The sequence below is a fragment of the Lagopus leucura genome, unplaced genomic scaffold (genome assembly GCF_019238085.1).
Source record: "Lagopus leucura isolate 7727_CA_CO unplaced genomic scaffold, USGS_WTPT01 Super-Scaffold_100157, whole genome shotgun sequence".
Lineage (NCBI taxonomy): Eukaryota > Metazoa > Chordata > Aves > Galliformes > Phasianidae > Lagopus > Lagopus leucura.
In genome coordinates this window covers 44,152,414-44,163,045 of record NW_024962334.1, presented here as the reverse complement: position 1 = coordinate 44,163,045, position 10,632 = coordinate 44,152,414, and the positions used below count along the sequence as shown (strand labels likewise).

At 45.2% G+C, this 10,632-nt stretch overlaps 1 protein-coding gene across 2 annotated transcripts; it reads right to left on the bottom strand.

Annotated features, from left to right (window-relative positions):
- Nucleotides 1–215: 215 nt before the first annotated feature.
- Nucleotides 216–10,340, bottom strand: XRCC2 (X-ray repair cross complementing 2). Of its 2 annotated transcripts, XM_042889180.1 has the most exons (4): nucleotides 10,244–10,297; nucleotides 9,245–9,501; nucleotides 5,573–5,654; nucleotides 216–1,196 (listed from the first exon to the last, which is right to left on the bottom strand). In XM_042889180.1, the coding sequence occupies exons 2-4, from the start codon at nucleotides 9,398–9,400 to the stop codon at nucleotides 481–483; spliced, it is 954 nt and encodes a 317-aa protein (XP_042745114.1). In that variant the 5' UTR covers nucleotides 9,401–9,501; nucleotides 10,244–10,297; the 3' UTR covers nucleotides 216–480. The 2 variants fall into 2 exon arrangements, with proteins under 2 accessions (XP_042745114.1, XP_042745116.1); XM_042889182.1 differs by lacking the exon at nucleotides 9,245–9,501 and having other exon boundaries at nucleotides 10,244–10,340.
- Nucleotides 10,341–10,632: the final 292 nt, after the last annotated feature.

Sequence of the window (10,632 nt, the reverse complement as noted above, 5' to 3'; positions counted from 1 at the left end):
GCATTTCATGTGTCCTTGGCTACTGAACCCAGACCCATATTTTTGGAAAGAGAACACTTGGCCTTTTCGCAGTCTACCCCACGGATAAGTAGGCTTCTATTTCTGTACCTTGGAAGAAGAGGATTAAAAAGCATGAGACCCAGAAATGAAGTCAGTACGTTTGACTGCATATTGCAGAGGTTACATTAACGAAGGACACCAGGAGTTTAAAATTATTTCAGTTGCCATTTTCTTGATTTAATTTCCTTTTCGCAATAAGCACCAACGAATAATCGCAACATTTCTCACTAGCTGAGACTGAACATCCACAGCAGTTAAAAATGCCAAGGCGTTCTGCCCTTCTCTTTGTTAAAGAAATCAGTGACAAAAGTTTTTAATCACCCAGCAACAAACAGCTCATTCAGAAGGCACTAAAACCTACCTAGAGCAAATCAGGCCTAAGCACCAAGATTCGCCAGACCTTCGAACGACCAACTGAAATTAAAACTGAACTCCACATTCTGCAATATTAAATGAACGTTTTGCACCGTGGCTTTTTTTGAGGTGGCAGGAAACGAGCGTAAAACCTTTACTGTTGCCAGAATTAAATTGCTTGGAAAAAAATATCCTGTGGGTTACCATTTGTTGCCATGATTTACAAAGATAAGGTCGATAGTCTGCATCAATTTCATGCTGAAGTTTTAAAGGAAAGAAGCTTTCAGCAGAGTTTGTAGATTTCTGCATAATGGACTGTGTTGTGGCAAACAGGACTAAGTGATGCTCCCTCACAAGCTTTTCAAGAAAGTTTGCACATTTCTTCAGATTCATCTCCTGCGAGTTAAGACTCTCCCCTCCGTTACTCCTGTCGATCCAATAAAAAGCTGATATGCTATCTAAAATCAAAAGGCAGAGAGAGGGGTGGGTGCAAAACATGTTTTCTAGAGAATGAAGAGTGAGAAGTAACTGGGTGCTACTGTTACAGTTCACAAGAAAAAGCCTTCCCAGGCAGTGCTTCATCATCTCTTCTGTGCTTTGCTCCAGTCTGTGCTCAAGAATGGTAATGAGACGAAGCATATCAAAATGGTAGTCTGTGTCAATGAACATGACTTCGACTTCCAGTCCCCCTCCTGATTTTGGAATGATGCAGCGGGCTATCAGGTGATAAAGCATTTCAGTTTTTCCTGTTCCTTCTGGACCATGGAATTCAATGACATCTCCTGTTCATAAACAAAGAACAAGCTGTCACACGAGGGCTCCGAGTCAACTCTCAGTGTTCATGAACCAATACTCACTGTTCCACTCATTTGAAAAAGCATTTTCGAAAGCTTTGAGAGACATAACAATTGTTTAAATGCTAGTATGCATCTACCAAGATAAAATCAAACTGTCCTGTGCTTGTCTGCTATCTGCACACATGACAACATCCCACTGGAACCTGTGACCGTAAGGAGAATGCCTGTATATTTAACACATATTCTTTTCTGTGTTCGTCACGTGAAGCTGCTTCTTTCAACAAGAGGAATTCACAGATTACCTTAATTCCAGGCAATGATTCTCCTGTTGGAAGCAGAGGTTCTCTGTTCACAACTTTCTATAGCGGTGATGCAGGAATAGAGAATCAATTGCAACTGCACTTAAACACGTTTGTTCCTGCCTCAGTTAACAGGGGTTTTCAAGTCACTACTTAACTTACAGATGATATCCTTGCTTGCAAGGGCACACAGCGCCAAGATGCAGTTTGGGAAGTGTGGCAGTGAAGAACTAAGCTCCTCACCCACTGCAAGTGTTTAAAGCCATTGACACCCGATGTAACAATGCACCCATTTCAATGGCACTCAACTGCCCACCTCTCCCTACTGAAATGCCCTGCTTATCCAACACTGCAATCTCATTTTTCTGAATTTCTGCTACTTCAAAATTTATTTTAAAAGCTGGATTGCCTCCCAAATCCATACTTACCTGTTCTGAATGGCTCTCCCCACTTTTGAGATGAAAGATGACTACACTTCCTATGCCATTAATCTTCACTTTCTCTTCCTGCTCAGAAGTTGCAATATCCAACTCCACCACTTGCAGCCAGTCACCGCTCTGCTGTGCCACATACAGCGTTGCACCAGTGACACAACAGAACACTGGTGCAATTGTAACGCCCAAAAGAAGAAGTCCTAAACACGCTGGGTAGGTCATGCCCCCACAGCTCAGGTCTGTTGAAATCTTCTAGAAGACTGTGTCAGGTATCTGTCATTAAAGAGCAAAGCGTGCATTCTGCTTGCTACCGGCTTCAGCACAAGCTTTCTGCTGCCCCAAATGGCATTGCTGAACCCAGGTCAATGGCTGGCTTAGGCCAACACGCAATGCAGACTGTTAGACCGACCTTCACACAACACACCTTCAAAGAATGCAGCAATTCCATGCCCTTTCAGAAGCAGCAGTGGACAAATCTGATTTGCTATTTGTAGTGATGCAAATCCATCATTCTGTGCAGTAAGCATTTGACTTCATCCACTTGAAAATGTTTTATCAAAAGCTCTCTACTATTTCCATTAGTGCCATACACAGAACATTGGTGGGGCCTCTTCTGGGCTGAGCTAACAGACTTAAGTAAAACTTATAGCTCGATGAAGAGCTTTTGTGCTGGCTTATAAATTCTAACAGCAAGACTTAAAGTTTGTTCCATGTTGCTAAACAAGATGCGCACCCAGGCTGGAGTTTGACCAGAACACTTAAGTTATGCTGATGCTCTGAACAGAATAACAGTTTGGGCTATAAGAAAACCTCAAGGGAGCAGGGCACTTCTGTGCCTTCATGATTACTGAAGGGACTGCCCACAAAAAGAACTGATGCAAAGCAGAACCCATTTATAGGAGTAACTATAAATGCAGGGTTTCCTTCAATTAGAGGCCAGGCTGCTACAGTAAGATAAGGAAGGGAAATTCATCCTTCTGGATCAGAGCAGACAAACGATGACACAGCAGTGCAGGAAGTATGGCCAGCAGTGTTTTCAAAAAGCCATTGACACTATCTCTCACATTAGGTCATGGAGGAAAGCGAGGGATCAGGACCAGCATCATCCATTAATGTCAAAGCACTCTGAAGGGAGGATCAGTATAGAGGTACTGCTCAAAGGATGGAAGCAGCCCGAGAGACTGAGTAGGAATAGACACTAACATGGAAGAAAGATAATGGGAAATTGTTGTGTTAGAATTCGTGTTGCCTGACATTAACAGTATCAGTAAAGGAATGTTCCATGAGGTTGGCAGAACATGCAAAGACAAACCTACCAGGTTAAGTTAGGCTGGGAAGGTTTGACAGATCAAGGTGGATTATCAGAATTATTTGATAAGAAATTCAGCACTGATAGACTGAAGAAGTATGTTTTAAAGAGTAACCCAACACACCACTGGGCTCTTAACAGCTTGAACTACTGACAAAACAGAACAGGTCCACAACGGGCAGACTGAACAACACCTCTGCTATGCAGGATAAGCTAAATGATGTTCTGTAAACATCAGTATTCATATAACACCAATCTATTTTAAAACAAAATGCTGTGCTCCATCCTAGCCATCAGTTCTGTGTCACTGTTAGAACCACAAGAGTCCTGAGTCTTTTCTGTACTCGTTATGCTCCTGAATGTTGGTCAATCTATTTTGTGATGCTGTGTTCAGAAGCGGGCTGTTGGAATCCTCAGCAGCGGCACTGCAGGTTTCGTACCATCAAATACCTTGAAGTTACCAGGCTAGTAATTTATCATACTGTGTAGAAGCTGTCACTGATATTTGTAAGTGGGGTAGAAAGGCATAATATTTATTTCAAATTAATTCTGGGTGTTACACTACTGCTGCACATCAGAGCTTTGTATGGACACCCACACCTTCTTGCCAATGGCACAGAAGAAATACGACTGGCTATAGAGGAAGCTTATTTAAAGCTCATGTCATTTTTGCTCTATTCCAAAAGAGCTCAAATGGTATGTAATTAACACACGTGTTCTTAAATATACGATTCCATCATAATTGGAAGCAGTGACTGGAATATCACAGCAGGACCTCTATTAACAGTCCCTATTTCATAATATTCTGACACACGTGTTACGAACACTGAACTGTGATGTAACCTTTGTATGGCTTATTGAAACTTTATATATATTCATGCTGCTTTGTTTCAAATACCATCAGGAAAGAAAAATTTAGGTCATTGCATTGCTTTCATCTCACCATTCCTTCATGGGCCATGTAGAAAGACCCACTGAAAATGAGGTTTTTGACAAACTGAGGCAGACATTCAACAGGGACTGGATAATGAGAATGCATGTGAAAAAAACACATGAACTCATAAATAAATATACTGTGGTACTAAAAGACAAAGTAAAAATATAATAAAAGTTGAAGTCCATATATATATATAAAGATTTCTGCTAACATTACACAACTCCATTAGTGTCAGCCAGAAAGCATGAGCAGCACAGATAATAATTCATGCCATTGGTTAAAAGCAAAAGAAAAAGAGAAGTGCTTTATAAGTTCAGTGAATGTATTGGCACAGAGAGAAACTGGTGATGAAATCAAAAAGTTCCCATCCATCTCAGAGCAGAGGTTCTGGAGGAGTGTTTGGACGGCCTTGAACAACCCACAGAGCTCTAAGATCAAGGCAGATATGTTATGAATGGAACTATAAAACCCTGCTGACTGAAGCAGTGAGGGCAATTACTGGCCCCCAAGAGAGGCTTCTCATAGGCTGTTCTACCAGGATGTGCCCCGTTCAGCCTCAATTGTTTCTTATATGTGAAGTACAAAAACAGACCAAAATATAGCATTTTCTAATCCTGCATTTTTAAAAAAGAAAAGTATTTCATCTCAAAAAAGAAACCCCCGATAATAAAACTTCAGGAGGCATTTGAAGCATACACCATTTTCAGGATTCTTCTTGCGGGTAACAAAACAACTCAGAATGGAGAGTATTTAAATCACCTTCTATTCTCTGCTCCATTCACAATGACTTACCAATATCTCTCTGCCCTTTGTCTTTGTTATATCACATTTGAAACTTCTGTGGGTAGGAATCATATATTGCTCAACTCTTAATGTAGTCCCAAGTGCTGCAAAATAATACACAAATGGGCTCACAGAGACTGCGTTTGTAGACTGAGCATCATCCCTCATCCAATTACCTTGATTCTTTTTATTGCTTTTTCTTCTATTTCATCTGAACCTGCTATAATTTGTGGCAATTCAAATTGCAGACATGTTGGTAAGTGCTGCAGCCACATACTTCTCATATTAAGTCTATTCATTCATTCACGTACATATAGATAGATAGATAGATATTCAACAACAGTAGTACCTCACAGCATGAGCCTTTCAGTTTCTGATTCATCTGCCTTTGTTATCAGGTATTCCAAGCTTTGTGTACTCAGAACAGCCTTTTCCACTGTAAATCCACGGGATTTCACAACCTGGAAAAGCTGTCCAACAACATCCTGGATTTTCAAGGAATTACTGGATGAGCTCCTTTCCGTTGAGCTCAGTAACTTCTTTCATTACAACTCTTACATTGACAGGTTTGCATAAATATGTTAAAGATACATTTTTACCATGAACAGGAGATCCTTCCTCAGCAAACAGATTAGGTTCAAGGTTTTTCAGAGAACTTCTGCCCTCAAGGCGCGCAAGCAGCTTTAACAAAAAGACAGAAGAGACATGCTGTTACCTCAAAATAATGGAGCTTGGGAATCACTTGCAAAGGATTCCAACAACGGGGAGTTTTCAATGACACTTCTATTTTAAAATGTTTTCATAAATACATATGCAAACCCACAATATGGAGAACAGCAGCAGAAGTCTCCATCCTTACAAACGCAGGTCCAATGGCAGTAAGGAACAGATTTACACCAGGAGAAATAAAGGAGAAATAGAAAAACAAACACAAAAGATGCACAGGCAGACTAACAAGAGGGATTATCATAGAATCACAGAATGGCCTGGGTTGAAAAGGACCACAATGCTCATCTACTTTCACCCCTCCTGCTGTGTACAGGGTCGCCAACCACCTGACCAGGCTGCCCAGAGCCACATCCAGCCTGGCCTTGAATGCCTCCAGGGATGGGGCATCCACAGCCTCCTTGGGCAACCTGTTCCAGTGTGTCACTACCCTCTGTGTGAAAAACTTCCTCCTAATATCCAACCTAAACCTCCCCTGTCTCAGTTTAAAACCATTCCCCCTTGTCCTGTCACCATCCACCCTCATAAACAGCCATTCCCATTTCTGTTTATATGCTCGCTTCAGGTACTGAAAGGCCACAATGAGGTCTCCCTGGAGCTTTCTCTTCTCCAAGCTAAACAAGCCCAGTTCCCTCTACCTTTCTTCATAGGAGATAACCTCTGGTATAGAGCAGTGCAGGCATCAGACAGAACAAAAGGACAGAAGATTATGTGTAACAATCATCACCTCCACACTACTGGTTGAGGTGAAGCATTACCCACCGTGAGTCTTAGCACACTTATATGTAAAAACACGCACATTAATTTGAAAAGTTGTGCAGAACTCCCATGGGCTACCACTCCTATTGCATTACAGCTACTTGTTCAAACACAGTATAGATTAAAAACAATCCAAAGCAATTAGCCACCAATGGCTTTTCAAGAACCTGTGTAAAGCAAGTCCAGATTTGTAAAGTGAATTCCTCCAAAGCGCACTGCAAAGCGAGGCCATTGTAAAACAAGTTAGCCAAAGTTCATGGACAGTTTCTTAAATTGACAGGTATCCGTGTACCCAGCAGATACTCACCCGACAGGAGAATCAGCACTTCACCCAATGCTTTTGCTCCCCATGAGTAGCAACACACGTGGGAAAGGACGCTCTGGGATGCCTGCAGCACTGCCAGAGCCAAGTATTTAATTCTGCAGGACACCCAGCTGTCATCTAAAGATTTCAGCAAAACCAAAAGAAATCTTGTTTGGTTTTATTGCATCCTCCTTAAAGCCAGTCATGGAACGAGCACAAAGCTTTAAATGTACACCATCTTATCTCACTTTCCTCCCTGCTGTATCAAGGAGGAGCTTTTGCTCTGAATTCTCTTAAAAGCTGTTTAAACAGTTGTGCGCCTGTGTTTGCCTTTAATAGCGGAATAAAGCCGCATTAAAGGGCCCTGAATTTACTTGAAGTGATCATGATGGAAATCTAAGTGTGACATTTCCATTGACATTTTAGCATTCCCTTCCATTAAGAAAATGTCAATGTGTTCACCTTTGTTTGCTTGTTCCCACATTACCAGGAGAGCTTTCTGACGAGCCCACCGAGGGGCCATGAATCACTGGGGCTGACCTCGCTGTGGACCTGCAGACTCTCCTGCCACACCACCCGTGTTTGTGCAGCAAACTGAACACGCCAAGAACTCTTGAGTATTTGGGGAACCAGTAGGGTTCTGCGACCTGGGCGAAGCAAACAACTGGATGGACGTGTAAAGAGAACATAGAAACATTTCTGACCCCTAAACACGCACCCAAAATGCAGCTGTGGCCACCCAGACCGCAGCAGCAGCAGCCCCAGGCCATGGCAGCAGAAGCTTCCCCAGCAGCAGGGCAAAGGCTCTTGCCCCCCTCATGTGGCACTGCAAGCTGTCACAGCCAGGAAACCACCACAGGCTGCTGCTCCTGATGCCCTTCAGCTCCCTGCAACAGGACGGGGGCTGGGAGCAGCAGCACTGCCGGACTGCAACGCAAGGCCCCAAGGAAACACATCCCTGCAGCCTGCTGCTCCCTCATTTATCTCTACACTAACAAATACACTCCCTGCAGACTTTTTTTTTCTGGAAATGAAGAGCCCCTTTCTCTTCTCAGACTATCACCTCTTCAGCTTCTTGCCACAGCACTGGAAACACACAGCAGAGCAGTGCTATTGTTTAAATACGAATCCGTCATTGTTTAAATGAGTTTATGCACTCATTTTAAATAACTACAGGTGCTCACTCTGAGCAGTCCTCCTGTAGGTAATTTATGGTAATTTGCTGATGATAGCACACCTGTGTTTTTATCAAACTCCTATTTACTTCTGAGTTCTGAAGCAGAATCTCCAAAGGCACTTGCCTCATTAGTGTCACACTGTGAGCAGTGGGGTTTCTGGCAGAAGGAACGAACAATTTGCCTTCCCAGCTCACAAGGGTTTGTCCACACGCTGACAGAAGTGACAGCAGCTGAGCTGTACCGTGATGAGACAGCAGACAGGGATCCCTCACCTCTGCAGGCACAGACAGTGACAAGGCGGGTTTTCCCAAACCAGCAGGAGCTGCCTTGGCTGTGTTCCAGGGAAAGCGTTTCCACATGGCCTACTTACAGAGCCTTCTAGATAATGGGGGAAAGGGAACACCTATGGGGATTAAAGGGTGGCCTCAGTGATGGAAGTCAGGTGTCTCAGAACAGCTATGGGTAAAGCCCTGCCATGCAAAAAGCATGGAGAAAAAAGCACCCATAATTTGAAATCGTGTAATTCAGACTTCTAATTCTGTAATTTAGCTGTAGATGCTCTTCCTTTATAATGCTCTTTCATCATCTTTCATAGAAAACATCACCTTTTAGCAACATCCTGGTGGCAGGTCTTCCCTTGTATGCATTCTTGAGAAGTGCAATTATCCATGAAAGAAACTGCACACAGGTGTGCATGCAGGAGTAGGGAATAAGCTATCCAGCATGAATTAATTGTCATCAATGTCATTAATGACAATGCTCAAATATTTCAGCAATATTTTTTATAATTTATTAATGCCATCTTTTTAATAAAGAAACAAGCATTTGAGCAGTCCCATCAAGTAAAACATCACACGCTCGTACCATATAAGTCTCAAAAAAGCTGGGCATAAAGGTAAGCATATGTGTAGGCCTTGTCAGAAATGAGATATTACTTAATTAAAATGTTAAAGAAATTCAAATTAAATACTTGAACTCTGCTAAGGGCTGTGAGCTAACCTACAGGCTATTTGTAAGTACAAATCTATTTCATGCATGAGACAAATCTTAATTCTCAACCACCACAACCGCTCCACCTGAACTTCTGTAAACTTTGGGCACGAAGATGTGTGCTAGCAATTCATCACTTATTCGTGATGTACCAATGGCGTTTTATGAGACGTTCTAATTTGTTGCATTAATTTCACTAAAGAATAAAATTGCAAGGCTGTGATCTCCGTATAATCCTCACTAAAATCAGATCTTAAGCACCAGGATGTCGGAGGAAGCTTATTTTCAATGAAATGCTGCTTGAAGGGCTTTACCTGGATGGTGCGCATGGCTCCTATGGAGGCAGTGGGGTCGCTATCCCTGGGGGGTCCCAGAGCCATGCAGATGTGGCAGAGAGCCATAGCCAGTGAGTACAGTGGGGTGGGCTGGGATTGGATGTGGTCATCTGAGAGGTCTTTTCCAACCTTCATGATCCTGCGATTGCACTGTAAGACTCCATCAACCCATCGGCTATGGGTTCCTACCTCGCTGAGGTTTGGTCATCAGCGAGTGTTTTAAACGCCAAAAGGCCCTACGAACAGAAGTCCCTTACAATAAAATGGCGTTTTAACGCACAATAATTAAGACCACTCGTGTTGCTACGCTTTTATGTGCTCCACGCAGCGTTATTGCGACAGGGTAACACACAAACTTCCAGGTAATTAACTTACTGATTACAAGCAGGAATAACAAACGCCTCAGGAAAGGAAAAACCCGAAGAGCCCCCAAACTGAACCCCCCTGCGTCTGAAGATCAGGATTCTACCATCCGCACAGCACGTAAACCACCACCAGCCTTTCCCCCTCCGTTTCACGGCTTTTCTTCCTCACAGCACCCACTGCACCGTTCGGGAGCGGCAGAGCAAAGAAAACACTCGTAAAGACATCACCGCCACAGCTCCAAGCGCTCCCGCCTTACGCCGCCACAGGCGCAGCCCCGCAGCCCGCCGCTCCCCTCAGGCGCTGCCCGCCCCCTCCCGGAGCCGCGCTCCAGGGCAGGCGGGGGGAAGGGCGGCGGAGCGGGGGCGGGCGGGGGCGGGCGGGGGCGGCTGGGCCGCTGCCCCTCCCCTCACGCACCGCCCTCGCGGGGCCCGACCGACGCGGGGGCGCCCAGCCCGGCCCGGCCCGGCCCGCGCGGTTACACGGCGCCCGCCCTCAGGGGGCGGGATGGGGCCGGCTGCTCCGTTCCCCAGGCCGAAAGGAGGCGCGGCGCGCAGCCGCTGTCGCCAAGTGGACGCCCCGGGGGTTCTGAGGGGAGCGGGGGCAGCGCCTCACCTGAGTGCCCGACTCCGCCCTCCGGAACGCGTCACCCATGGCGCGGCCGGGGGAGGGGGTGCCGCTCCGCTCCCGATCCCCCTCCGGCCCGGCGGGCTGCGGCAGCTGCGCAGTCGCGTTGCGGCTGGGCGGCAGCTGACGGTGCCGTGCGCGTGCGCGGTTCGAGCCGCGGGGTGGGCGGTTCGGTGGCGGGTTCGAGGTTCGAGTCCGTTGGTGTCTGTGGCGCTTGGTGTTCCCGTGGGTGCAGTCTCTGCGGGGAGGCGGATGTTTGTTTCTTTTTATAAAAAAGGTTTATCTCCGTTGTAGGTCGTTTGTTTTTCTCTTGAGATGGAAGTGGGCGTTTAGGAAGGCCTGCGGGCCCTGGGCAGGGCTGGCAGCATCAGGCGCGG

Bases quoted from the DNA above. Each gene is read 5' to 3' on its own strand.
- XRCC2 (XM_042889180.1), bottom strand. From the start codon at position 9,400: ATGAAGGTTGGAAAAGACCTCTCAGATGACCACATCCAATCCCAGCCC. The intron at 5,655-9,244 runs GTAAAGCCCTTC...TTTTTGTTAAAG, and splicing joins GAGCCATGCGCACCATCCAG to CTGCTTGCGCGCCTTGAGGG. The intron at 1,197-5,572 runs GTAAAAATGTAT...GTTTATGAACAG, and splicing joins GGAAGGATCTCCTGTTCATG to GAGATGTCATTGAATTCCAT.